Raw genomic sequence first — 23860 nt, forward strand, 5'->3', positions numbered from 1 at the left:
CATGACACTTTCAGACCCAACAACGATTTCTGTATCCCAATCATAATCCAAGCCAATAAAAGTTTGTATTTTGGGGCTTTAAAATGATAAGCTGAATCCCAGTTCTGACTAGGACTGGTTATTGCTATGTTGTCAAATTGCTTTCTTTCCTAAAAATCACTCCTTTATACAAAGGACTCCTTTGTTTATACAAAAAAATATAAAGTTTCCAGTGTCATAACTGAATTTCTTTTCTTCCAACATCACATTGAGGAGCTGGGGACTTTGAACAGACAATCTGATCTTGGTTGCACCTCCATTATGATGTGTATTCACGATTTCAGATACTTGCAATAAGACTACATGCAATCCAGAACAATGATTTAATAGAACACCTCAAAAACACAGCATCCTTTCTTTCTTGTGGCTTAACAGAAAACAATTTAGAAAAATATACCAGTATAAAATATATATGAAATATACCAATAATACCAGCCCAGATCTAGTTAATACACTGGACATCTTGCAATATGCTAAGAAGACTTATGGGTAAAGACAGAGCTTGCTTTTGCAGGCAAAAGCCTTGCACTAACCCAAAATACTACAAGTACTGCACACCGAAGGTATCTGAGCACACAGGTTAAGGGAAGTGCTAAAGCATGAAGATGGCAGCACTACGGATAAGATACATCTGGATTCACACGTAATTTTAAGGATTAAGTGTAAATGACACTTCTATGGGTGAAAAGTAAGGAAAAAGGGTGAAAAGCTGTGGGAGAAAGTTCCAGGGAGGAAACAGGAGACAAAGAGAGCAACAATATAGTGTAACTTTTACAACGATAAGTACATTCTGGTAATTCAGGATTTAGAAGTTCCTTGGTGCAAATATAGAACTATGACAGGAACTTGCAAGGCCTAGCAAAAAATGAGACATGAAGGTAAGAACTGCTGAAAGAAATGGACCATTTATATACTTAAAGAATAATACCAACGTAACAGCATAAAACTCAGAACTACAATTACTGTTGTTAAGGAAAAAAATGGAACCAAGCTGCTAAGGACGGACTCGCTGAGGCCATTAAAGAACAAGAGTGGAAAATCAGTGACAGCTGACGCTGATGTATGGCTGACATCCTGAATGAATTTTTTTGTCTCACAATCCACAAGAGAACCTGAAGGTCAAGGAAGAAGTGTGGAATAAATCTTCCAGTAGGAAAGTGAAATATGAACATTTCTTAAGATCACGTCAAGGTTAATAATTAGGAACCCAACATAATTAAAACCTGACAAAGTCGTAGGTACAAATGAGCGATATCCCATAGAAAGCTACTCAGAACTGGAGAAAAAAAGAAAAGCTGACAATACTGAGCAGGAGAGGATTACAGTCAGGTTAGCAACATTTAAAGACTCCTTTCCCTCAACTTAAGAATGGTTGTGGCTGTAATTCTGAAGCAATGCTCTGGGGGGACGACAAGAACTGGAAAGGAACTAAAGCTGTGGAGCAAATCAAACAGACTTTGATAAAACACTGATTTGCATAGAAAATTAAAAGAGAAAAAAAAGTAAAAGAGAAAAGTGAAAGGAGAAAAATTTAACAGAGGAATCATCATCATCTACAGACCTCCCCTGGTCCTTGCTCCACTTCCACAAAGCCCAGTTAAGGTAACTAAGCAGTCAAGTGGGCTGTCAGTAGCCATACTGCCACTTGATCCTCCCCTGGGAAATTAGAGATCTGCACACTTCTGCACACACGAAGTGGAAAGTCACTGAGGCTACCAGAGAAAGAAATGAGGAGGCATTCCAGTACGTGCAAGAAACATGATAATAGAGGAATGGTGCTTCGAGCATCAGAGTAAGGAGTTAGTAAACTCAAGTGAAAGCAAAGGTAGCACAAGATCACTCAGCTTGAGATGCACTGAAATTCTTCACTGCTTTTGCTTCTGTGCAACTTCAAGTTGCGGGGGGGGGAGCGGAAATGCTTTCTATTAACAAAACTCTGAGGTGAGGGAGAAAACAAATAAGAAAAGCAGCAAAATATTCTGTGCTCTGATGTCATGGTTTAAGCCCAGGCCATAAATCAGAACCATGCAGTCTATTTCCCCCCCCCCCCAACACTTTTCTTCCCTCCGCTCCTGGAGGGACGGGGAAGAGAATCAAAAGAATGCAACTCCCATGGGTTGAGATAAGAACAGTTTAATAACTAAGGTATAACACAAATCACTACTGCTACCACTAATAATAATAATGATAAGAGAAATAACAAGGGAAGAGAATACAACCGCTCACTGACCAGTACCTCACCCCCCACCCTGCAGTGATCCAGCCCTCCCAGGAACTCTCCGTTCTACATCCTGGGCATGACGTGCTGTGGTATGGAATACCTCTTTGGCTAGTTTGGGTCAGGTGTCCTGTCCCTGCTTCCTCCCGGCTTCTCCTCCTCCCTGGCAGAGCATGAGACTCACAAAGTCCTTGGTCAGGGTAAACATTCTGACCAGTAACTGAAAACACCGGCTATCAGTATTATTCCCAGGCCGAAAGTCAAAACCACAGCGCTGCACCAGCTACTAAGAAGGAGAAAAACTGACTGCTGCTGCTGAACCCAGGACATCTGAGAATGCAATACTTGATTTGATAGAGGAGTGGAGATGGTTAACAGTTCGACATCGGACCAGTGAGAGTCACTGATGTATACAAGGCAAGGGAAAAAGAAGTGACCACTGCTTAGCAGCTTGTAAACTCAAAAGCCTAGAAATATGGATTAAAAAGTCAGGGGAAATATTAATTTTGAATATAAAAACTTCTCCACAAAAAGCTACCACTAAATTCAGATGGCCTAAAAAGGAAGATGAGAGATTTTAAGATGAATTAGACATTGATCAGATTTAATAATTGGAGGAGGAAGAATCACTGAATTTTCTTAAAGTTTAACATTCAAATATCAAAACGTAGGTTTCTGTGAAGAAGAAATACTGAGCAGAAGTCTTGATGTTTGCAGTCCAAAGCCACCTCAAATGTACAATTATTTCCTTCTACTTGCTGATTTTGTGTATCTTATCATTCTTAATTTCTGAAGTGCTTTATTAATGCTGTGCTTTGCAAATATTTTTAGACAAAACTGTGCAGTACCAAACTCCAAGGAAAACAGACACACATTAAAGTACCTTTACCAATATCTCATAAGGTTTGTCCCATTTTAAGAGGAACTATAGTGCTGCCTACATCAATTCTATCAATTACCAGTTGAATTCACCATTTTTCTGGAATTAAGAATTCATGCAAAACCCTGAAATGAACTATCAATTTTATATACGCTTTTTTTGATATTGATCTGTATTTTCTGGTCTTGCACAGTTTCCCTGGAAAACAACAAAATTAGCCACAGATCTTTTCAGCCAACTACAACTCAGTTGGATTTTTCTTTATTTATATCAAGTGTGAGTGCCCACACTGACTTCTGTCTCACATAAGCGACGGCTGTAAAGGAGCACCTGCAATATTCTTCTTGGAGCTGTCATATGCCCACAGATCACTTCTGTTGCAACCCTCAGTGTGAACTCAGACTGAGAAGTCTCATTTTCTCCCCAGAGTACATGACTTCAGGACCCCACAAGTCTGTCAAACCTCAGCCACAGGACAGCAGTGCAAAGGCTAATGACAATGGTTCACCCTTAGGTACAGTCCTACATCACTACACTGCACAAACAACGCCCTTCTGTGCTCTTCTGTATCAGGATCAAAGCTGTGCCATAGACCTTCTGATTCTTTCAGATGACAATGGAACTAAGTGACCATGCACAACGCAGGTATGTTAAAAAGCCTGAAAATACCTGCTAGAAAAAAAGGTCCATTTCACACAATGTACATCGGTATGTGTATTTGTTGACTCATATTTTATATACATGCAAAAATGTCTGCATTTTTATATGTATATATATCATAGAATCATGGAATGGTTTTGGTTGGAAGGGACCTTAAGGCTCATCCAGTTCCAACCCCCCTGCCACGGGCAGGGACACCGTCCACTAGATCAGGCTGCTCCAAGCATGTCCAACCTGGCCTTGAACACTGCCAGGGATGGGGCAGCCACAGCTTCTCTGGGCACCCTGTGCCAGCATCTTAGGACCCTCATAGGAAGAATTTATTCTGAATATTTAATCAAAATCTACCCTGTTTCAGTTTAAAGCCATTACCCCTTGTCCTGTCACTATTTGCTCTTAGATATGTATAAATATGTATGTGTGTGGGCATATAAGCACACATACAACATGTAGTAAAAGATTACTTTAGGAAAAAATCTATACGTGTCTTGCACGGTCATTCAAAATTTAGCCCTTTCAAAGTAATACTCATTTCACAATAAATCTATGAAAATTAAATATAGCTTGTTTAGAGAAGAAAAGAGCTCTTACCTGCTTCACCACTGTGACAGTGCCAGGTGCCATAGTAACTACAGAAGCAACCGCAGTGGTGTCATGGGTTTCCGAACCCAACTCTATGATTTGCTGCAGGATGTTTACAGCTGTTGGATCAAGCCTTTCACCTGATCAGAAAGACAGTAAGCATAAGATCATTACAGTAAAACAGCTCTAAGGGTATGTGAATCTAAGTGCCAGAGGCAACTCTTTCCCCTTCTGCTTTAACTCTGACTCACAGCGCTTTTCATACATTTCAAATAGCTCAATAATATGACAATTCAATACCAGATCTATGGCAGGAAAGTAGTCACAAAACAAATTTGCCTGCGGAATACATGAACAGGAAGTGAAGCCGCACTGATCATTTTCACGTCTATGTGAAAGAGATCTGAAAGAATCCATTGGATAAATAAACAATAGGTACAACTCACAGCAGTAACTGCAAATTAGGAACCTGCAAGAGTTTACAAATCCAAATGTATATTTGCCAGACATTCAGCTGAAATAGAAGCTGAACACTATACCTCTATAAGCACAACAGCTATTTGGTATACTACAAACCTCTGCTTACCATCTGTCTGGCCACCTGCAATACCCTTCAATGTAAAAAAGTAACTGTGATGGGGATCTGGGTCAGATAATTTCATTTCAAACAGAAAGTACTTGTATTATGTACACAAGAAACAATTTTATCTGAGTACTGAAAACTGTTTGCTTGTTTTAGCTTTTTTTTCTATACAACTGCCTTTAGACAGCATAATACTGGTTTTCATACCTAGAGGCAATATGCTGAAAGAGTATCTGAAGTTGGATGCACTAAAAAGCAACTCACTTTACTCTGCAAACTACATCTTCATGCTTAAAATCAAAACTTATGTACAGCATATTCCATGACCATGTGTATTTTAAGTTAAATGTATAAAGCTTAAGTAAAGTTCCCAAGAGATTTTAACTCATTCAGAATTCTCAGTCATTAAAATAAAACAATACACAGAAATTGTCAGTAATTTAATTGTAACACGCTTGGAAATGCCATTAAAAGTAGGAGGTTTTGAAATGTATCTGTATTATAAACTCTAAAGACCACAATGGTAAACAACTGTAAAATGCTATCTTCTGGTAACCAACACATTTCTTTATATATGTAAACCCAAAATATATCAACACCTGGTCTAGACCCTGACATTTTAATACTCTCAGAAACCTGGAATTTTTTCCTCCTCTTCCAGTTTTGTTATTTCCCACTCCGCAGTCATTACCTAATCCCACTCTGATTCTTCCTCAATTTGATACGGAATAGCTTACTCAGTTTTGTGTACCATCAGAATTAAGTTTGTCAGTACTGTCTTGGGAACATGGTAAATGAGCTATTCCACCGTGTCACTGCTGCAGTATGGCTGACTTAAGCAGGGAGAAAAATAATAGCTAGAGAATTGCCATTAGATACACACCATCTATGCTGCCAAAATAGCTGATTTCACAATGTATTTAATCATACAGGCAGGAAATTCCACACCCCTAATAACCAAGTGCAAAACAGTGCATAATAAGTATTAATGACTTAAGGATATAGAAATTCATAAAGAACGATCATTTCTCATTATTTATCCCCAAAGAAAAATCCTGAAAGTAAGTTCTGGATGGCAAATTTCATCATTTTTAATAGTTTGACAGCAGATCATATGTTGCCCAGTATACTCAAAAGAATAATGTATTCATGAAAAAAGGTATGTTTTGTGTTCCAACCTGAAAAATAAGGTAGCTTACCATTCTCAGAAGTGTATCTGAGGTTCTGTAATGCAGCTACAGCAGCCTGAGTGCCTTGAACATCTTCTCCAGCCTCCGTGATATGGAGATACTGAGTGGATGCTTCTTCAGAAACTTCAGCAGTTAACTTGAAAACAAAACCCAGACAAGGCATGAATAATCACACTTGCATTTTAGCAATCCAGTGGCAATCAAAGTTCTGAGTTTAAAGGAATGACTTTTGGACAACAAATATTGTAACTAAAGTTATGGAAGTACTGAAGACTCTTCATTAGGGACTGTAGTGATAGGACAAGGGGTAATGGGTTCAAACTTAAACAGGGGAAGTTCAGGTTAGATATAATGAGGAAGTTCTTTCCTGTGAGGATGGTGAGGCACTGAAATGGGTTGCCTAAGGAAGTTGTGAATGCTCCATCCCTGGCGGTGTTCAAGGAGGCCAGGTTCGATGGAGTCTTGGGTGACATGGTTTAGTGAGAGGTGTCCCTGCCCATGGCACAGGGATTGGAACTGGATGATCTTAAGGTCATTTCCAACCCTAACTATTCTATGATTCTATAAGTTTCTATAATTCAAGAGTATTACATGGGAGTTGGGATATCATCCCATAGTTTTCTTCTAGATTCTACTTCAAAAGTTGTTTCAAGTATGCTAAATTATTGTGACTTCGAATTTGTTGCAGTTATTTTAGAAATAACAACTGACTTCTCTTGTACCAGTGTCTAGTAAAGACCTTTTGGACAAAATTAGTCTGTAACACATGTCCTTGCAGATCTGGTAAAATGCTTGTGAAGTCTGAAAACAGCATCTTGTATTAGAAAAATTATTCTTTCCATAATTGTATTTTTTCAAGACAAGCTGTCAGTATTCATTCCTGCTCTGATGGGACTTCTTTACAGCCGTTTGAGCAGTAAGATGTGCTTCCATCCTGGATGTCCTCTAATATTTTCAGGTATGGGCATCTACTGGGAGAGTGTATAGAGAACTGTTTGCAAAATTCATGTGGATACAAGACTTTGAAGAGCTACATTTTAAAATGCTTGGCATTTTTTGAATAACTGGCCATGCAGAATCTACTCTTATTTTTCAAGTACTTAATATTCCACCTGTGGATACTCAAAACCTGTTAAACAGGAACTGCAGGATGGCTCTTTTGAATCAGGAATTAGATTTATAACAGGGGTTAGACTGCCTGAAATTTAGCAGAACAGGTCTTAAAGTGTGGAGGTCAGCCATCTGCACTTGACTTGTGGCTTCTTCCTCTCACTGGAGACCAACAACAGCCTACTCAGGCAGGCGCAAAGACTCAGCTTGCCAACTCTAATTTTTTACATATATGGGTCTACACAGTTCTGTGGTTTCCCCATAGCTTCTGCATCTACAGTCAGCTCTGCTCTGTAAGACTAAGAGTTTTCATTTTAGAACAAACTGCTATGCACATGACAGCAGAGGAAAGCTTGAAAGGGGAAGCCCTCTCAAGGGCCCCAAACAAAGAAAATTAAAGTTGTTGGCTTGGTTTTTATTAACACAGCTTCTTGGGTCTAACTTAAATATTTTAAGGTCTGATCTTTGTGATGCTGTGATTTCCTATATACTTCGGATTGAAGCTGAAAACGCAGTACAAATGACAGAAGACTTACTATATACTTACTCTGTATAACTAGATTCTAGATTCTCACTTTCTCTGGTCCAAGCCCTAAGCTATTGTCATTAATTCAAAATAAGCTTGCAGCTTTGTTCATCTTCCAGTAAACACCAGTGAATATTTAGCATGTAACAAAATGCAGTAAGTTTTTAAATTTCACACTTTTTCACTGAAGCTTTCACCCTTTGTGCTGCAAATAGAGGACTGGAGTCCTAAAATGCAGGAATAAGCACTTACAAGGATGTTAATCGTACCAGTTATTAAAGCGGTTGAGCTTAACAGTCAGAGAAATGTATGCATTTAAAAAGGAGATGAGAATACATGACCTCCTGATTGCATATAAGGTCAAGAACACTTTTTGGAATACTTCTTATTCTTATCCTAACTTTTCTCCCTATATTTATTTAAAATCTTGCGCCAAAGCCATGGCAACTTTGCTTTACCTCCCACTTGGTCTCCCCATCTTGTTCCACTAGCTTCATTCCATGCTTGTTTTTAAGGTGTCTGTTGAACTCCCATTTTGTGCCGTACACAAAGCTGCAGACAGGACACTTAATGCCACCTATAAGGAGACACAAATAAATTCCTTGAGTTATTTTCGTACAAATTCTTTTCCAAGGCAGTAAGAACCCATTTAATTTGACCTCATCTTAATCAAGCCACACAACTGTAATTTAAAAGGCTTTTCTTTAGCCATCTGCCCAACATGAAAAAAGGGGAAGAAATAAAGTAGTTGAACTTCTATAGTGCTGAAGAAATAAAGTAGTTAAACTTCTATAGTGCTTAAAGGGCAATTTTGGATTAACGGTAATGGAAAGAGTCTGGAACAACTCGTATATCTGGGCAGCTACTGCAGTCCTGCTTTCCTGACTGCATGCCTCCCTTTGGTGAATGTTAAGCTGCAGGAATGATGTTCCCATCTTTCCTCTTTTCTACATCTCTCCCTGGGGAGCCCCAGCCACAGACCAATTAGAAAGAAAGAGCAGGAACAGACAGCTCTCTGCATTAGTCTCAGATACAGCATCACTCCTGCAATACGTACATGTAAGAAATATTGGTTTCATCTCTCAGGAGCTAAATGGTAAGGGAGTAGCCAAACTATAACAGAGAGAACATGAATTGCAAAGTAAATACCTCCTGGGTGAGATCTTGTACTTCCTTTGCTGACAAAAGCCATTCTGGAAGTGACATTAGAAAGTGAAAAAGTTTTTGGCCACAAAAAACACTGCAAACGTAGGGGATGCTTCAGTCTGTGCATAACAGTCGTGTTTCTGGCTGAAATTCGACAGCAGCTCTAGTGGAGACTAGTTCAAGTTTCCAAGTAAAGTTTCTTTCAAGTCTGAGGGTGTCTGACTTGCATTCTGCTTTAGGCCCACCAAAACCAAAGCTTAACATGTGTTTTATATAATTCTGAACTAATGCTTCTGCACTGTAGATACTCTTTTCACAGAATCATAGAATAGTTAGGGTTGGAAAGGACCTTAAGATCATCTAGTTCCAACCCCCCTGCCATGGGCAGGGACACCTCACACGAAACCATGCCACCCAAGGCTATGTTCGACCTGGCCTTGAACACTGCCAGGGATGGAGCATTCACAATTTCCCTGGGCAACCCATTCCAGTGCCTCACCACCCTAACAGTAAAGAATTTCTTCCTTACATCCAATCTAAACTTCCCCTCTTTAAGTTTGAACCCATTACCCCTTGCCCTGTCACTACAGTCCCTAATGAAGAGTCCATCCTCAGCATCCTTGTAGGCCCCCTTCAGATACTGGAAGGCTGCTATGAGGTCTCCACGCAGCCTTCTCTTCTCCAGGCTGAACAGCCCCAACTTTCTCAGCCTGTCTCCATACGGGAGGTGCTCCAGTCCCCTGATCATCCTCGTGGCCTCCTCTGGACTTGTTCCAACAGTTCCATGTCCTTTTTATGTTGAGGACACCAGAACTGCACACAGTGCTCCAAGTGAGGTCTCACGAGAGCCGCGTAGAGGGGCAGGATCACCTCCTTTGACCTGCTGGTCACGCTCCTCTTGATGCAGCCCAGGATACGGTTGGCTTTCTGGGCTGCGAGCGCACACTGGAGCCGGCTCATGTTCATTTTCTCATCGACCAACACCCCCAAGTCCTTCTCTGCAGGGCTGCTCTGAATCTCTTCTCTGCCCAACCTGTAGCTGTGCCTGGGTTTGTTCCGACCCAGGTGTAGGACCTTGCACTTGGCATGCACTTGTCATTTTATTTCAAATCATGCGGTTCCTTAGAGACTACATCTACTCCATTACACATCATCACAGCTTCTAAATGTGGATGCATGTATAGTCGAAAAATCTTCAAGACTGGGGTCTCTGACAAGCTCCAGCTTTAATTACTGGTTCCCTGTTGCCTTGCAAAGCCCTGCTGTGCCAGCCTTTGAGACACAATGCAAAATCAGAGTGTACTCTTTCAGTCAGTGCTAGGGTTTCTTTTGAAGTGCTTATAAACACTAAGATCTCAATATTCAACATACACAATAGTGGCATACTTGAATCATTTTTAAAACATGCATCTTCTCTATGAGAGCTGTTAGAGTTTTCTCAAGTTTCAAACAAACTGTATTAAGTTTTTTGGCACATTATCAAAGCAAACTGGAAGAGTTAACATCGTAATGTCATCTTTACCCAACTGTCTCTGCTTTTGAGAGTTTCTACTGTTTATGTTACTATACAAAACCATAAACCTAAGTTTTCCATCTGCAAAATGATGCACAGCATGAATTTAGCCCAAGGTTTACAGTATGAGTGTACAGGATTACAGACAAAAACCTGAGAATGGCAAAATCCTAAGTATCCAATTTTCAACACCAGATTAAACAGCTTTTACTCTTTTTCCCCTGATGAAAGTCAGTTGGTCAAATGTCACATCTCAGCTGCTTGTACTTATGCAAAGAAGTATTGCTCTTTTTCCCCCTATTGACTAAAGCAGAACAAAAATAATCTGCAAGTGATAAATGGTTGCATTAGGTGATCAGAACTCACTCTAACAAATCTAATGGCTAGGGAAGTGTTATGCCACTTTAGGAACTATGACACCAGATGGCTGACTCCACACTATCATGGCAAATGATGACTCTTACCCATCATGTCCAAATGCCTCAAATATACTCTCATAAACTGGTTATAAGCCAAGTCCTCATTGCATAGTCTTTTATGAATCAGGTAATTACAAAAGCATTCTGTTTTAGATTAATGGAAACTCACCTTATGGTATTCTACCAGGTGAAAAGAAATAAACTTTTTATTTTGATAAAAACAGAATATAACTGCACCCAGTCACTAGGGTCTTTCACTGCAGATGAGGCCCTTAGTGGTTTAGTGGTGGACTTGACAGTCCTTGGGTAAATGTTGGACTTGATGATCTTAAAGGTCTTTTCCAACCTAGGTGATTCTATGATTATTCCTATACGATTTCCTGTCCTTGTTCTCAATCTATTATAACTCTTCATCAAGCTTGACTATTATAGCAGATGCTCAATACTGCATCTCTAGACAAAACTGAGATAGTTTCCCTACTAAGGGAAACTCAAAAGTTCATAAAAGAAAAATACCTCTCTTCAGACTGGGACAAAGATATTACCAGTTACAGAAAATGAAATTAAATATTCATTTCACACCAATCTGTGCTAATGGCAAAAACCTGCTGTTGTGAAAGACAGGACACAATTCTGCATTACTCTGACATTGAAACTATAATAACAATACAGCAGAAGAATTAAAGCTGTTTCCTCTTCTATGAATCATTCATTTATTCATAACCTCATTCTAGGAATCTTGAGATGAGTCCAGCTGTCTACATTCATACAAATATTTCCAATTAAGATTATCTGCAATGCCTGCAATGCAGTCAAAAACCAGTTAAGAGTAGAGAAGAAAAGATGAACAAGTATGAGGTCATTCACTCCAGGCTCAGTGAGTAACTTAGAACAAGCAGAATACAATATGAATAGATATAGACAGCTTTTACTAGACATTAATCTTTGTTAGTTTCCCTTTAACTTACATGAAGGGCAGCGTATGCAGTAAATTCAGATTTAACATGGAGCTATAGAACAATGAAAAAGAAAAGCATAAATGTGTGTAAACAAACATGTAACAATGGCCCCAAATGGAAGGAGAGAGGAAGATGAACATCATACTCCTCCTAGCAAAGAACTCCAGAAGCTGATAACTTACAGAAAATCCCATTCCAATGCTAACACCAGAGGGAAACCACCCTTCTTATGACTCAGAGAAACAGTGGAGGGGTGACCACAGCACCAGGCAGAGGAGTAAAAATTAAACATGTACGTGTTACTATTTTAACTGTATTAATAATACTATTGACTCTTCTTCTGTATATTAGTACTCTATTTTATTGTTTCTTTATGATAATAAATAGATCTAGAATAATAGTGATTCTTGAATTAGACTGTTAAGATTTCCTTTATACTAATAATATTTATACAGATAAGGTGTGCTTCCTTTAACCAGAAACAAGATTATCAGCGTAACAATTTGCAACTTGTTTTACCTGTACTCTCTTCCCTCTCCCCATTTTTGTAGTGGAGAATGATTTGCTGCCATTTACTATTCAGTCTCTTCCCTCGTATTTGCTCAACCTTACCTTGAGTTCAACCTTGCCAAATTGTCATAGAAATTTATCAGTAGAATGATAGAAATTCATCATTCATTTCAACAGACAGTAATACTTTACTTACAAAAGGAGACAAACATGTGAAAATGATAAATGCATGCAACCAGGAATAGCACAGGCAAGGTCAATCACACCACCCTTTAGAAACCAAGAGCTGAATGAAGGGTAAAAAGTGGCCATTTCAGAATTAATAAAAAATAGCAACGATTTATCACGTAACTCCCAATAAACCAAGGAACACATATCACACAAAAGTTAACTTTACACCAAACTTGCTTCAGCAAATAATAAGTCTACTATATGGTAGATATGTACCTTGTTGGATCAGGGCTTCTGCTGCAGGCTCCCCAGAACCTACGTTTACATACTCTTCATTAGGATGCTTTCTGTTGTAATGCCTCTTCAGGGAACCAGATATGTTGCAGGAATAGTGGCAGTGTGCACAACGGAAAGGCTAGGAGCAGAAAGGAAAAATTAGACCATATTTCTAGTCCTCTTCAAGATACAGGTCTAAGCTGCAATGCTTCCAGAAACCATGTTCATTTCTGGTTTAGGCATCTTCCAAGGAGACCTTCCAAAATTAAATATAAATGGAAGTTGTAACTAAATGGTAACTAAAATTTGGTACTTTTTATTATGTGCATGACATTGAGTATTTTCATCATTATAAGTTTATAATCTACTTTTTGTAATTCAGGAAACTGTGGTTTCGTAATTGATGATCGCAGGCCTGACCACATGGAGACTTTTCTACTACAAGGAAATGACTCAGCTGCCATGAGCTTTAGTCTGAAGAGGGAGGTTAAGGGAGATAAAACAACTGGAGGCACAATATGATTGTGCAGCCAACCTAATTTCACAGGTAACTGTACCTGACAGGGTTGATCCCTTTCCTTTTCTTCTCTCTCCAACACGCTTCCAACAGCTCCTCTTTCACTGGCACTCACATTCATCTGACCATTTGGTAAAGTAAGTTTCGGGAACTAAAATAACTGATTTTTAAGGATACATCTGCCTTCAACTGACAGGGGGAGACATTTCTAAGGAAAAAAGCTTAGGAGAAAAGTGTTCATGCCTAATGTTAGCCTTTGAGAAGAACCTTCTGACTGAGAGACACAGTTACAGAAAGCTTAACACAACCATTAGAGTCCTGGAAAAGAATGCGACATTGACGAAAGTCCTAGGGGAAAAGTCAAGTACCCCTATATGGGATACAAAATGTTTCATACACAGCAACCAGGCCTGAAGATGGTTTGCACAGAAGTGTTTATTAAGAAGCTGAATTTAAAGCAGGGAAACATCTGCAGTCAGGGTCTGTTGACCAGAACATTCCCCTAAGCTTATTGCTCATGACCTTCCTTCAGGCTCCAAACAGCAACAATAAGAAAGAAAAGTGGTGTTCAGATCCCCTTAACCTTACATTTCAGAGGGCACTGTAAAATTCAGCTATTCCATTTTTCAGAGAGGGATACTCTCCTTTCCTATTGCTGAAACAGTCTTCTTTTCAAGAAAACATTTCTGTCAGACTTCTGGGTTCTTGTACCACTTTCTACATATTTGCATGTCCTGTGTGTTATCTGCTATTGGATAGCAGGACTGCAAATTCATGGAACTTGGAAATACCATAGAATGGCTTGGACTGGAGGAGACCTTAAAGCTCATCCAGTTCCAACCCCCTGCCACGGGCAGGGACACCTTCCACTAGACCTGGTTGTTCCAAGCCCCATCCAACCTGGCCTTGAACACTCCAGGGATGGGGTAGCCGCAGCTTCTCTGGGCAGCCTGGGCCAGAGCCTCACCACCCTTACAGGGATACTAGGATCTTCCTAATATCTAATCTAAATCTTTCCTCTTTCAGTTTAAAGCCATTCCCACTTGCCTTATCCCTACATGCCCTTATAAAGAGCCCCTTTCCAGCTTTCTTGTCAGCCCCTTTAGGCACTGGAAGCTGCTCTAAGCTCTCCCCAGAGCATTCTCTTCTACAGGCTGAACAATCTCAACTTTCTCAGCCTTTTTTCTTGGGAGATGGATCACATTATCATTAGGTCACATAACTACTGACATTACTGAGTTTGATATGTTGCAAACAACTGTCCCAGAAGGAGGCAATGTGTTACTAGCAGGTTTTGAACTCCTTTTGACAAATACTCCCAATTGACCTATTTCAGTGTTTTGCAGTTCTCTTGATAACGCACTGAATAGGCACACTTATATGCAGGCTGGCAAGAGTACTGAAAAGAGGTGCTGAGTCAACAGTTTTAAATCTAATCCTGAGGTTAGAACCAGCTATATTTAAAGAACTGCATTATGAGCACATTCATCCCGTTAGCCATTAAAAAAGAAGAAAGATGTATTTTCATTTACACAAAATCCTTTTTAAAAGATAAGTCCCCAGCAAAGCCGCATACTGAAGACAGAAAAATTATTTGTTCAAAATGTATCCTCTCTTTAGATAACTTGCTTCGTTTGCTTTTATGTCTTGCCTTCCAAAATTTAAACCATGAATCAAAAGACTGTCTTCCTTTCTGCCTTATGGAGGTACATAGCATTGGTGCTTATTAAGAATGGCTGAAGTGTACTCCTCATAGAAGCAGAATTATTTCCTAGATAATGAAAGATGTTGCAAATGAAAATAGTATGATAGTTTCAATAAGAAACATGCTCATAGCCAAGAGAAAATGTTGTATTAAAACGAACATTTTCGTATAAAATACCTGATTTTTCTGGAAAAGAAACTCACATTATTTCTATTTCCTCAATATAACATTTCACAATTCATTACATCAAAACAGATCATGCTGAGAACCAATATGAAATTTAGGAATAAAACCATACTACAGTTTATTGAAGTAAAACATATCTCTAACCTAAACACTTCACAGAAACATTAACAATCCTTAAAACGCTTTCCAAGACACGTTTCAGATAAATGGGGTGGTTTAGAATTAATTATCTTCAATTTTCTTCAAGTATATGAACTTATGTCTAGTACAATAGAATGGCAAACCTTCAGTGAAAATTAAGGTGGCAAAGAAGAGTGATGGATGGGGTTTGCTTTCCTACTTCCCTACAACCCTTTAAGGTAGAATCATAGAATAGTTAGGGTTGGAAAGTACCTTAAGATCATCTAGTTCCAAGCCCCCTGCCATAGGCAGGGACAACCCACACTAAACCATGTCACCCAAAGCTCTGTCCAACCTGGCCTTGAACACTGTCAGGGATGGAGCATTCACAAGCTCCCTGGGCAACCCATTCCAGTGCCTCACCACCTCACAGTAAAGAATTTCTTCCTTAGATCCAATCTAAACTTCCCCTGTTTAAGTTTTAATCCGTTACCCCTTGTCCTGTCACTACAGTCCCTAAAGAATAGTCCATCTCCAGAATCCCTGTAGGCCCCCTTCAGATACTGGAAGGCTGCTATGAGGTCTCCACGCAGCCGTACATGTTAGATGAGTTGCCTCAAAGACTGACAATCACAAAAATCCATTAATATTTGGCTTATATTGCAACATGCATTTTTGGCAAGTAAAGATACTATTGTCCAAGGATAAAACAACCCTATGTCAAAAGTCTGAATATAAAGTCAACATTCCCAAAATACTAAAGTGTTAAGACGCACAAATGTCATCAAACAGGAAAATGTGCCACTTTTAAAACTGTTGTCTGAAGTTCCACGCTTTTCTAAATCACTTATCAATAAGCATGATTTCTATGTTTTCTTACCTTAAAAGAGACATGTTGTTCCATATGACGGAGGAGCTGTGGTTTTTGGGCAGCTGTATAGTCACACACTGTACATTTAAACTGCTTTCCTGAAATTGAAATAGAAAATGGAATAACTTTTTTCTATTGAAGGTCAGAAAATGACTGATTCTATTTCCTCATATGAACAATAGTCAAAGTCTGGCACTTACTCTGCAAAATTTTGATTAAACAGAGCTAAGAGCAGGGTAAGGAAGAAAAAAGGCTTGAATGCCATCTTTAAATTATGAGCATTAAATAGGCTAAATGCTTCTGGGATAGTAACTTGGGAAAGAAGAAGAAGAACTGTTATAGTGCAGCTTAAACGAAAGAAGGAAATCAATTATTTACAACTGGAGGCACAGTTATTTTGCTACCTGTAAAATAGATTTGGAAACCCTTAACACACAGGTGCTTGTTTATGTTCACATGTTATAATCTACTTCTCTCCCAAGCACTGAACTGCTATGATTCAAATACATTTTCCTTTCAAAGCATTATCTCTCCCAAATAACCTTTTTTTCCTTATGATTTAAAACAACACAATTTCCTTCCTTCTATTCTCTGAGGTTCATACTCCCTTTCTCCGTTATTTTAAGACTCTATCAGCCTGCTACCTCCAGCCAAACAACAAGATGTATTAAATAGAGAAAGACTTCATTCTTGCATATTAACTGCTCATAGCTGCCAAAATGTATTTGACTTGATGTGGAATAAGCGTGTACTAAAAACTAATGCAAAAGCAAAAGAAGTAAAATGAAGGATGGAGAAGAACAATAGAAAATATTCTGTATTATCCTGAAGAGAGAGATTTCTTCAGAAAAAAAGTTACAAGTATTTTATACTAGGTGTGAAAGATTCCATAAAACAGAGCTAAGAAAAACCTTGATACAATTTCTGACATCAAATTAATATAATGAAACCCAGGCTTTCTGGTTTATTTCTAATCACAAACAGTAATAAGCCCAAACTATGGAATTGTTTTCTATCACGCCACTCTTGAGAAGTCCGTCTTCTGAAGAAGAATAAAGCAGACAGAAACCTACTTTATATTCCACTGGTTAAATTGACCTTGCAGGGCTGATATTTGAACAAAAATTTCCTGGATTCATAAGTCAGGAAGACAAGACTCATAAACAGCAACACATCTTTCAAATTCATTCTTTGTGAAATACCTGAAGAACACCGGATGTGCACAAGCAAGAGCTTTTGAAGTGCTGTCACTTTAGAAAGGGACATTGGGCAAAGAGAAACTGTCAGCATTCAAGAGGCTGAAAGTCCCTTGACAAATCTGACACTACATTCCTGGAGACAAATGTTACCTTATTTTTCACAAGTGTCTGGAATGCATGAAGAGGTTACTGGGGTGGACTTAGTGAGGGAAATTTCTTAAGACTCTAGAGACAGTGAGATTCTGTTCCCACCTGAGCCAATGGCAAAATGCTTTCCAAAGGTATGGGGAATTTCCTGGAACACTTTTGGAAGTGTAAAAAGTAAGGCAGAAGAGTATAAATCTTGGATTTATTTGCATCAGTCAAAAAGGGAGGTGCATGAAAAAGGAACATTCAATCACCTCAGTTATTGCAGAGGATGATGACAGTCTGAAGCCAGATAAAAAAGGCTCCTGGCAATAACACTGCCTCTAGAGTCATGGCTTCAGCCTGACCTAGCAGTAAATGATAAGAGAATATAGTTCCATGCATGCAAATAAATGTTTAAAACTAACTTCATACCCTAAAGCCAAAGCCAGACAAGGCCAGCTCCTGCACAACTACAGTGCCAAATTTCAAAGCAGCCTCAGCTGAATTGCAGTAAAGGCTTAAACACACGTGTATTTTGTTGAAGAAGTAGAACTAACTCCCAGGTAAAATAAAATTCAACTTTCATTGCTGTATCTCACTATTTGGACACACCAGATGGTGAAAACAAAACAGAAAGGTTTTGAAATGAAACCCCATGCAGAGAGGTTTTTAAATAGTCTAATTGTGCTCTGAATTTCCTTTTACTTCACATGCAATCTGCCTCCTTCTCCCAGCCAGGAATCAGCTGAGGATTGCATTTGATAAGTAAAATCTTGATTCTTGCATATGACGTTCAGATGTATGTGCAGCACCTGCCTGATACTGACCAAGTTGTTTCAACATCTTGGAAAGTACTTTTGGAATAACAAGTGACTTACTAACTCATGGTAATACTACAGTAACTATAGGCTTCCTAAAATATAGAATCATAGAATGGTTTGGGTTAGAAAGGACCTTAAGATCACCCAGTTCCCACCCCCCTGCCATAGGCAGGGACACCTCACACTAGACCACGTCACCCAAGGCTCTGTCCAACCTGAACAACAGTCCTTGAATACTGCCAGGGATGGAGCATTTACCACTTCTCTGGCAACCCATTCCAGTGCCTCACCACCCTCACAGTAAAGAACTTCTTCCTTACATCTAACCTGAACTTCCCCTGTTTAAGTCTAAACCCATTACCTCTTGTCCTATCGCTGCAATCCCTGATGAAGACTTCTCTCCAGCATCATATCAATGCAAAAGGGATCATCTCTTTCACTTATACATGCAGATATAAGCATAAATAACATAAATATCTCTGATAAAACCTTCACATAGATTCTAAAGTTGCAAGAGAGCATTGTGTGCTTTCTGTGAAAGAATAATATAAATGAATACGCAATTTTAACTAATTATTTAAATGAAATGGTCAATAGAGTGAAATGAGGTTTCACAAGGTTGCATGAGTAACAACGATCAAGCTACTAAGTCATAAAGAAGGTCTGTACGGCTTAGCTTGCTATTTTCAATTTGATAATCACAGAGGAATAAAATACTGTTCTATCCCAAAATTTCACACAAAAGATGATATTTTCCTGGATTTGTATCTCACTATTTCTGTAATCACAGAAATATTAAGATTACAGAGCAAATTCAGCTGCTGCATGTGTGCGTGTAGAGAACACATGCTCAGGCTTGCCACTAGATGATTAGACACAGAGCTGCAGCAGCCATGCCTCTGTTGGGCTACCGGATTTGCCAACTCCTAACAATACTCTTGCAGAAGAAAGTAGTAAGAAACTTAACTATGTAACTATTTGTGCTTTCAAATTTATATTGAGATCAACAATTGTCTGTAAGAATATAAAGGGATATAAAGCAAACACAAAATGTCTCAAGTACTGCAGAGACAGCTGGTTTTCTTTCACAGACACTAATTTTGCAAAGGTTTAAATTATTTCACAATGTCTCATAGGGATAAACAAATTCTGTAAGCAGCACTTTGTTCAACTGAAAAATGCTTGTGAGCAAGGCCCTGTAGTACAGCCAGTATTTATCGTCTTGGAATAAACTTGCACTTCATAAACATACACTTACCATCAGCAGTATGAAGGAGTTTATGGCTCTTCAAAGTGCCTTTTGATTTGAACTTTTTCCCACACATATCACAAAGGTGTGTTTTCTCAGTGCTGTGACGATTCATATGGGCTTTCAAGTTACTCTTGCTGCGAGTGGCGTACTCACAGAGAGAGCATTTGAAGGGTTTGACACCTAGGAATAAAAATATGTACTATGATACAAGCAAGCTGAACCTTGTGATGCAAGCAGGGACAAGTGAGCAACACGAACAAGGTCCAACAGTTTAAAATATGGCTATCTGCATTTAAGAAATCTCACCTACAGCCCCTGTGTAAATGACACCAAGCTCTTGACAGCATCATTTAACTTAATGAAAGGACGGTTTCTGTTAGAATCAAGTACTTCCCTACTGAAGCCAGGCACTGAGTTTAACCAAGGATATACTAATGTTTTGGTCTTGGTGATCCTCCATTTTGAAGTAGAGTCCACTGCCTAAATTGATGCCTAGCTGGTACAGATATCAAATATTCCTCTAAAAGTCTTCAGATAATGATCATAGAATCATAGAATTGCTTGGGTTGGTCAGGACCTTAAAATCATTGAGTTCCAACCCCTCTGACATGGGCAGGGACACCTCACACTAGACCATGTTGCTCAACACTCTGTCCAGCCTGGCCTTGAACACTGCCAGGGATGGAGCATTCACCACTTCTTTGGGCACCCTGTTCCAGTGCCTCACCACCCCACAGTAAAGAACTTCCTTATGTCAAACCTGAACTTCCCCCGTTTAAGTTTGAACCCATCACCCCTTGTCCTATCGCTACAGTCCCTGATGAAGAGTCCCTCTCTAGCACCCTTGTAGGCCTCCTTCAGATACTGGAAGCCTGCCACCATTCTCCATTTAATACCATAAAGAATGAAGAAACCTGTTTTACGGAGGACTGGTTAATTAGGCACTTGTGCAACGCTGTGTTTTATTGTTAGTTACTCTCAGGCTGGCTAATGGCTCACACTGTAGTACTTGTTTTTGAATTCGTTATTCTTGGCCCCCTTGGTATCATGCAAGCACTTACAATTTCACTTCTCTCAAACAGTTCAAAGTATGTAACAGAGAGAGCTACACAGTATGTCATCTAACAGATCTACAAGAACAAAGTAAATCCTTCAAAGAGAAGTTGAATAAATCTGAATTGGCAGAGTAGTTCAACAGTTTCATGAGGCTCTGGCAGTTTTAGAATGATATTCATGACCTTAGAACTAGATTTACAAGCATGAGGAATTATAGCCTCCTTTAAGCAGACTTGATTGCACACTTTGATTTGGAAATAAATTCCTATTCACCTCTTTCTCACACTAGTCAGATGGGTTCCAAGACTTCTTGGCAGAACAAACAAACTGTATCTAAAGGAATACACAAGTAATAGCTCTAAGCCTGCAATTTTGCATTACCTAAACTCCTTAGTGGAGTGAAGGCTACTGGAAAGAAGCACCACTACAGTACACAGACAGGTGAGCTGATAGTTAAAGCACTTAAACAAATATGCAATACTAGTACAAATGTCTGAAGTATCTGCATGGGAACACTTTGGAACCAAAATGCCAGTTTGAGAGTATCAAAACCCATTATCACTTTATGCAGAAAGAGGGCTAAAGAATCCAAAATCATGCTCGAACACTATAGTCAATCTGTTCCATAGACTATTAACTGATTAAAGAGCATCTAAGTGGTCTTCCAATTGTTATAAAAATAGACAGACTGGGTAGACACAAGATTTTACTGGGCATAGATTTTAAGGCATTTAGATTTTCAAAGCATTTTTAACTTGTGTGTTGCCACATTACTGGAATTTCTCCCTAAAAAGTCATAGGTATGATCAGCATTATCTTATGGAATTTTCATCACTGTTTATGTCTGTGTCAGCTACTTGCCATGCTCAGCATGATTTAACTAAAATACACACAGAATTTATATGTATACATCAAAGCAACCAGATTTCAATTGTTTTCCTACTAGGTTTCCAGCCCAAGTACTTTTGGACAAATGCGAAAGGAGCAGCAGTTATGCATGAGAAGATACATAAAATCACTTGCTTGAAGAGACTGAGCATGTATTTAATTCGCTCCCCCTTACTTACTTTTATTACACAATATTTTTATAGATGTTTATGAATGAGTTTTTGGGGAAAACTGAATCAGAAACATACTAATTTTATAAACCATTTAAGCTGTCTGTTCATGTTATGAGCGTGCAGCTCCATATGTGATCCAGAATGTACTAAATTATTTAGCCTCCAGTGTAGCTTAACGATTTTGATTCAGGTATAGCCATAATTTTGAATTCCTTTTTATATCAGCAAAGCTCATGTGGAATGAGACTGATTATATACCGGAAAGCTTAAAAGCAGAGTTTTACCTTCATGAGCCCAAATGTGACGTTGAAGGTCTGATCCATTCTTCATAAAATAAAAATCACAGTAGGGACATTTCACAGCTCGCTTTCCAATAAGTCCTTTCAGCTGAACTCTTCTGCCAAGAATCTCAGAAATAGTCGTCATTGAAACCTCTGAGAGAAATATAAAAGGTAATAAAAACCAGAAAGACATGAGGGAATTTGTTCTATAAGTAATATTGAAGAGCTAGATCCTGATTCACTCCAACTTTTTAAAAGCTCTACTTCCCCTACTGCCACTCAGATAAGGCCTGAGCAAAGAACATGAGGACCTTATTTCCTGCAGGGTTTCAGTTCATATCAGTCATAGCTATAATGGTCAGAATGTCTGATAATCAGGTATAAACTAGAAAGAAAGAAAAAGACTCAAGGAATAATGTGATTGGAAGGACCTCTAAGGTAACCTGTTCAAGCTGGGCCAACTCTGGAGTTCCAACTTCAAAGTTACATCAAGTTGCTCAGGGTCACATCCAGTCCTGTTCTGGACATATCCAAGGACAGAGATTCTACAACCTGCCATAGCCCGTTCCAGTGTTTGACGACCTTTACAGTCAAAATTGTTTTCCTAATTTCTAATAAGAACCTCCTTGCTTCAACCCATTGCCTTTCACTGTAAAATCCCAAGCAGATTCTGGCTTTGTCTTGATTCTGGCTCTGTCTTCTTTTTAATGTCCTATTAGATAGCTGAAGACAGCGATCAAGACTCCTTTCCTCGCCTTTGCTTATTTAGGCTCAATACACTCCGCTCTGTAAGTTTTTCCCTCATACGATCTAGTGTTTCAGTCATCACAGTGAAAAAGCTTAAAATAATTAAGTTTAAATTAAAATGCCCCAAATACACATAATGAAAACATTGCCAAATGCTTTTAAAAACTAAATCAAACTAAAAACTAAATCAGTGCATTTCAGATGAATAAAATGCTATCACCTGACTCAAGGAAAGTACACCACTCATGCAATCTAAATACCAAGACATGAAAGCTGACAACTTAATACGTCCAAGATCTTGTAAAAATTGGAAGTTACAGTCTAAACTTAGACTTTTATCAAATATGATCTGTCATACCCAGTGTCCTGATGATTGGTCCCAGAGTGGAATAAAAAATCTTGCCTGAACTCACATGCACAAGGAAAGCAACCTCTAAAGGGAAATATAAAAGCCCATGAACTGAGCAGAGAAATGTTCTAAAGTATCCAAAGAAAGAAAAATACAGATACAAGTCTGAACCCTCATCAGCCTTTTATGGCTTAGATGCTTCATTCATGAGTGCAGGCTAGCGTGTCTGCTCCGCAGGGATCTATCTCATGTCTCAGACTATTACGAAGCATCAAATTAAATCAGTGGACGAAAAGATGGAGAATTCTGAGAGCTGGGACCGGAATCCAAGACTCAACTTTCGATGCTCAGTATCCAAATCATTTGGCAATAAAGCCAAGATCTCATCATCTTGTTTTGAATAGTGCTCTACCAAAGTCTACAGAGACTTTTGTCCTATTGCCTTCATGAGATCTGAATTCAACTCCTATTCTCTGCAAATCTAGAAGGAGTACTCTTTTATTTCATACTTTCTACTTGATGAAACAGAAGAGACAAGAGAGGAGTCACACTGAATGATATTATGGAAGGAGAGGGAGTTCCAGGAATAGCATTTTAATGATAAATATGAGAGGGCTTCACTTTAAATTAATTTTTGATATGTCATTTTAAAATCCAATTCCCTTTAACAGTATTCATTTTCCGTTTCATCTTTATTATTTTCCATTTATGTTTTTAAAAACAATTGCACTCATTCCACTGTAGTACTTGTTACTTACTGCCATCAGATCCCTCACATTTATTT

General features: G+C 38.8%; 1 protein-coding gene across 4 annotated transcripts in view; it reads right to left on the reverse strand.

Moving 5' to 3' along the window:
- Window positions 1-23860, reverse strand: part of ZFAT (zinc finger and AT-hook domain containing) — an 83299-nt gene that overhangs the window by 16627 nt on the left and 42812 nt on the right. For all 4 annotated transcript variants that reach the window (XR_013956317.1, XR_013956318.1, XR_013956319.1 and 1 more), the window contains exons 9-15: window positions 21984-22133; window positions 19589-19762; window positions 16191-16279; window positions 12783-12921; window positions 8247-8365; window positions 6162-6288; window positions 4389-4519 (exon numbers count right to left, since the gene is read on the reverse strand). Coding sequence is in view for 1 of the 4 variants with exons in the window: in XM_080611920.1 (XP_080468046.1) it covers window positions 4389-4519; window positions 6162-6288; window positions 8247-8365; window positions 12783-12921; window positions 16191-16279; window positions 19589-19762; window positions 21984-22133 (929 nt within the window). In the remaining 3 variants the exon portion in view is untranslated. The remainder of the gene's footprint in view (window positions 1-4388; window positions 4520-6161; window positions 6289-8246; window positions 8366-12782; window positions 12922-16190; window positions 16280-19588; window positions 19763-21983; window positions 22134-23860) is intronic.

This window comes from Psittacula echo, assembly GCF_963264785.1.
Source record: "Psittacula echo genome assembly, chromosome: 2".
Lineage (NCBI taxonomy): Eukaryota > Metazoa > Chordata > Aves > Psittaciformes > Psittacidae > Psittacula > Psittacula echo.